This window comes from Cyprinodon variegatus, unplaced genomic scaffold (assembly GCF_000732505.1).
Source record: "Cyprinodon variegatus isolate N-32 unplaced genomic scaffold, C_variegatus-1.0 Scaffold1282, whole genome shotgun sequence".
Lineage (NCBI taxonomy): Eukaryota > Metazoa > Chordata > Actinopteri > Cyprinodontiformes > Cyprinodontidae > Cyprinodon > Cyprinodon variegatus.
The window spans coordinates 48,204-54,022 of record NW_015151735.1 but is presented as its reverse complement, the minus strand read 5'-3'; the positions used below and the strand labels follow the sequence as shown (position 1 = coordinate 54,022).

At 36.7% G+C, this 5,819-nt stretch overlaps 1 protein-coding gene across 1 annotated transcript; it reads left to right on the top strand.

Moving 5' to 3' along the window:
- Positions 1-1,486: 1,486 nt before the first annotated feature.
- LOC107102616 (nuclear factor 7, brain-like) lies at positions 1,487-3,691 on the top strand. The gene is made up of 2 exons (XM_015401993.1): positions 1,487-1,608; positions 1,726-3,691. The coding sequence occupies exon 2, from the start codon at positions 1,738-1,740 to the stop codon at positions 2,956-2,958; it is 1,221 nt and encodes a 406-aa protein (XP_015257479.1). The 5' UTR covers positions 1,487-1,608; positions 1,726-1,737; the 3' UTR covers positions 2,959-3,691.
- The last annotated feature ends 2,128 nt before the right edge of the window (positions 3,692-5,819 follow it).

The window sequence follows — 5,819 nt, the reverse complement described above, 5'->3', positions numbered from 1 at the left end:
ATATATATATATATATATATATAGGGAAGTAGAATCTGGAGATTGATAGACAGATTGGTGCAGCTGCTGCTATAATTCAGATGCTGCACCTGTCTGTTGTGGCGAAGAGAGATCTGAAAGAAAATGCAGAGCTCTCAATTTATAGGTCAGTCTATGTTCCTACCCTCACCTTGTCATGACCTTGGCACTGTTGGTTGGCCGTATTATTTACTCCTGTCACCTGTCTAATTGGCCCGGCAGCTCATTTCACTCATTTTTTCCACATGGTTCTTGCTGCTACTCATGCTGGCCAAACTAGGTATAAAATACTCCTGTATTTTTACATTATTCACTTAAAAAATTACGTTTAATTTTTAACTTTTGTTTATACCAAATAGAATAGATTTAGTCATATTGTCATTTATTGATGAATTTTTTTTTTTTTATTAAAGCAGCTCATTAATCTATCCCTAATTAATTACCATCTGAAAAGCTTTTCTTAATCCTGCCGGTGGCATAAAAGCTCAGCAGGTAAACATCTGCTTTACCTTTTCACTTTTGGCCTCAAAAACATCTTGGGTCAGTTGGTCTTGATCAGTTCCTGTACCAACAGAGGTTCCACCAACCAGATAATCTTGCCTGCCAAGATGGTTTCAAACATTCAAGCCAGCAAATCCTGATTGTCTGGACAAACAGTCCTTCTTGTTTTGGGTTGTTCCTACTCATGAATAGGTTCAAACGTCATAGAGATTATCTAAGTGTGCAGTTTGTGTTACCTCCCAAAATTTTTCACATCAGTGGTAAATGTTCATGTTTTCAGGAGTCTCATTAGAACATGATAAATCATTATTTACCCCTTTTTTGACAACTTCTTTATTTACTCAGATTCATCTTAAAAGATTTATTATTTAAATTCTAGCAGACAGGATTATGTAACTGTTATATCTTATAGACTTTTTATTTTTATTTAAAAATTTTGAAAACCTTAAACTCCATTTGTGGTTTTTAGACTATTGAAAAAACACCTGCAGCATTTACAATTATAAAAAAGAGATATTTAGAACAACAAGTATTAAAACAGTTGAATTATTTACTATAATCTTAGTAGATTTGGATCAGTATTAAACACATTTATTTCCTTTAAATTCTATAACTATGCATAAAAAACCCTTAAAATGTTAGAGGATTCTCTGAATGTAAATCTCCACCCACTGAAACCATCCTCACTGTTACAATGCAGGGAGAATGTTGTTCAGCAGGTTTATAGTAAGGTGAGAGTGAATTGTGTCCTACCAAACCTTATTTATTTTTCTATTTATAATTGGAAAAAAAAACACTCTGCATTTTTTTCATCTTTTTGTTATTACACAACAAAACAGAAAAAAAAATGTACAAGCAAAACAAACTGAAACAGAAGAGGTGGAAAAATAACTTGTCTGTCTTTCTGTCTTGAAAAAACGTCCCAAGAGCTCGTCTGACTGGTAAAATCTCTCTGAGGCATACAACTGAATGAAAGGAATTTTCTTAGTTGTCGAACAGAGTTAAGGCACCATCACACTGTGTCAGATTGCTGCCGAAAAACAAGCATCATCTGAAACCGATTTGGAACTGTTGAGAAACCTTTTATTGGTGAGTCCAATGCTTCATTGGGAGAGCTGTTTCTGAATTGTATTTTTTATCTGCTACTAATCCTTTATATCTTAAAAGGATAATGTAAAAAAAAACAAATTTATGTTTTCTATCTAGGTGATTTTTTCAATGAAAGAACTGCCTGACACTTTAGCTGGAAGACAGAAACCATCTTCATCTGAGAGAAAAAAACAAGCTAAGATGGGGGTGTGCAGTGAACACCAAGACGTTCCGCACTTGTTCTGCGAAGACGAGCAGAGAGCCGTTTGTCCCGTCTGCGAGTTTTCTCTCCACCAGAGCCACAAAGTGGTTCCTATGAAACAAGCGGTTGGTGAGCTGAAGAAACAACTGAAATCTGACCTGAAGTCTCTGCAGGACAAGAAAGACAAATACAAACAAATGGAGAAATCATACGATGAAATGACTGAACACATAACAAAGCAGGTGGCATCCACTGAGACACAGATCAGAGTAGAGTTCAACAAGCTCCACCAGTTCCTGAAAGAGGAAGAGGAGTCCAGACTGGCAGCTTTGTGGGAGGAAGAGGAAAAGAAGAGGAAGACTATCAGCAGAGAAATAAAGAGGATTCAGGAGCAGATCTCCTCTCTGTCAGACAGTATCTCTGCTGGTAAAGAAGACCTGCAGAAAAACAACCTGTCGTTCCTCAGCAGCTATAAAGCCACTCAGAGTAGAGCCAGAGCCCAGAGCTCACTGTCAGATCCACAGCTGCTCTCAGGAGCTCTGATAGATGTAGCCAAACATCTGGGCAACCTGTCCTACAGAGTCTGGAACAGAATGAAAGGGAAAATCCACTTCAGTCCCGTCATTCTGGACCCAAACACTGCAAGTCGATGGCTCTCTCTCTCTGATGATCTGACTAGTGTGAAGCGTGGCGACACTAAGGAGCAGCTTCCTGATAATCCAGAGAGAAACATTAATTACACCAATGTTTTTGGTTCTGAGGGCTTCAGCTCAGGGATACACAGCTGGGAGGTGGAGGTGGGAGACCATCCTCGCTGGAATATCGGCTTAGTTAAAGAGTCTGTAGACAGGAAGGGAGAGACTTGTGCTTTGCCGGATTTTGGAATCTGGTGTTTGGTGCATGGTGATGGAAAGTACACAGATGGTGAGGATAACATTGTCACAGTGAAGCAAAATCTGCAGAGGATAAAAGTCCAGCTGGACTATGACAGAGGGGAGGTGTCCTTCTACGACTGTGAAGACATGACTCTCATCTACACTCACAGAGACACTTTCACTGAGAAACTCTTTCCTTATTTTTGTGTTGGAAAAGCAGTGGAAGTGAATCCTTCCAGTATCAGAGTCTGTAAAACTAAGATACAGTTTTAAATTTCATAGACAAAAAGTTTTAGCTTAAGAATAGAAAATGTGTTTGGTTCTTAATGTCAGCCAATTCTTAAATTAATTTATTCGGCAATGTATGCATGTAAACAGTGGGGGGAAAAAAACTCTTGTGATATGGATTGCTAAGTGAACGGTTTGTTGTGCAAAACAGCTATAAAATAACATAAACATATGAAGAAAATGTTTAAAAACTATCAAAAATTCTTGAAATCTAAGCAAAAAAACAAAACCAAATTTTGGTTCATCCAAATTATCCCATTGGTTCTTGAACCTATGTAATGTTTTAAAAGGAAACGTTTTGTTGTTGTTGTTTTTTTATCTTAAAAGTATGAAGAAAAAAAATTACAGAAAAATGATGAACCTTAAATCTACATATATGTTTTTTTTTTTTTTTTTTTTACTGAATTTTTCTATGGAAAAATATTACCATCCAAAGATGAAGACCACAATATCTTCCATTTGGTCAGAATACTAATTTATTTATATTTCCTATTGCTAGTGTGCTCACCTGTAAGTACAAGCTAAATGGAACAACTTGGGCATTAATGCTTTGGGGTTTTTTTGTCTTGTGTTGTTTTGAAAATAAACTTTTTTTAAAACATTTGTAATATGGTGTAGAACAAGTTGTAAACATTAAAAAATCCTCAGTAATCAATATATTGTTGGTGTTTGAAGCAGCTTGTCTTAATGCATTTGTTATCAAGATGTTACAATAAGAGCCAATTTATCAAATAAATCACAACTGCAGTAAACCTTTGCACTTCATTGGATCAACCAAAGGTACTTATTATAACCACACATTTTTGAGGGGCTAACGATTATGAGCATAAAAAACCCAATAAGATTGCAAGATTAATATTATATTAATAATTTTCAATCATTTCATGTTTACTGAGGCCATGAGCAAAAAATAGGGGTGATATTGCTAAAAACCTGAGCTATTTCAAATATTGCATAAAATAACACAAGGAAAATTAGCCAGCATAAGTAATATCTTTTCATTTCTTCTGGGTGTGTTTAATAAGAGACACAGTTCTGTTTCCTTCTCATCTGGACAAATAATTTAATCTTTAAAGTTGTTCTCTTCCTAAGAAATCATCTATTTGCTGCTATGATAATGGTCTAAACAGTTTAGACTATAATCAAAGCCATGACTTAGATAAAACTTGAACTGAGGGCCACAGTTCTTAAGTCTGATGTTAGTCTTTTGAAAGAAACTGGTGCAGAGGTCACCTGCTTATTAATTTCTTTCCTGAAGAGAGCAACATATGGAGCTATTTTACCATTGCATTCTCTAAAATAAAAAATATTGATGGATCCATGCTTGTATGGTCCTTAAATATGTCTCTTTCTGTCCTCTTGAACCCCAGTCAGACTAACCAGAAGGCCGCTCACACTGAGCCTGGATTTGCTGGAGGTTTATTCCTGTTAAAAGAGAGTTTTCTTCTGGACTGTCACTGTATGCATGCTCAGCATGAGGGATTGCTGCAAACTCAATGACATGATCTAACTGAATGTCTACTGTCAATTCAATTCAATTCAATTTAATTATATAGTGCCAATTCACAATATGTGTCATCTCAAGGCACTTTACAGAGACAATTCAATGAGATCATACAAACAGATGGTTCAAAGTTTTCTCAAAACCAGCTGGTTTCTTCGACTCATTGGCTAAAAGGCAATCCCTCATACCATGCTTGTAGCGATAGTGGAAAGGAAGAACTCCGTTTTAACAGGGAGAAACCCGCAGCAGAACCAGGCTCAGTGTGAGCGGCCATCTGCATAGGCCGCTTAGATTTCAAATAAACAGAAGCAGACACACAGAAAGAAGCAGAGATGTAAAGATGAGCTGTAAATCAGTTCCACACACAGTCCTTTCCAGGAAAGACACAGCAAGGCAGACAAGCTCCGAGCCAAGCTACCATGTCAGAGGTTGAAAGAGGGCATATACAGGGTACAGTTAGTCACAGTCAGAGAAACAGGTCTTCATTGAAAACAGACCAAGCTCCAACATCTATAAACAAAGGCGATGGCAGCAGCACAGCTGATATTTCTCTCTGTGATGGTGTCACAGCTAGACTAGAATAGACCAGATGAAGCTACTACAGTAGGGGAAAGGCAGAGAGGGCATAAAGTTAGAGGTTGAACCAACAAATAATGTAGAGTGGGAGATTAGAGATAGAATCAGGCAGAATGATGAAAAGGGGTACCTATGTCCTCTAGCAGTCTGAGCCTATAGCAGCGATAGCTCAGGATAACCTGTGCCTCTCTAACTATAAGCTTTATCAAAAAGGAAAGTTTTAGGCCTTGTCTTAAAATTAGAAATGGTGTCTGCCTTGCAGAATAAAAGTGGTAGTTTGTTCCACAGGAGATGAGCCTGAAACAGAAGAAACTGATTTTTGTTGAAGCGGATAAAAAAAATGTACAGTAAAAATACCAGGACTTTTAAAAGATATTTGAGTAAAACCATGACTTAATAGTAGAGAATAAATGTTGCAACACCCGAAGATATGTGTAGCATGAACTCACATCTGCAAATTATCAACTTATGCTCAATTTCAACCATCTAATGTTTTGAATAGAAAATCTCCTGTGTTGGCATCAAATATATAAAGTTAAACTCTGTTAATACATCCAAACCTAATTTAGAATAAGTGGCAGCTGTTGTGGGTTACTGTGAATGGTTCTTTTTTATTTATCTTATAACCATATTGCTCCCATAGCTCAATCAATTAGAGTCAGAATTAGCCACTTTGCTTTTAGATAGATAGATAGATAGATAGATAGATAGATAGATAGATAGATAGATAGATAGATAGATAGATAGATAGATAGATAGATAGATA

Bases quoted from the DNA above. Each gene is read 5' to 3' on its own strand.
- LOC107102616 (XM_015401993.1), top strand. From the start codon at position 1,738: ATGAAAGAACTGCCTGACACTTTAGCTGGAAGACAGAAACCATCTTCA.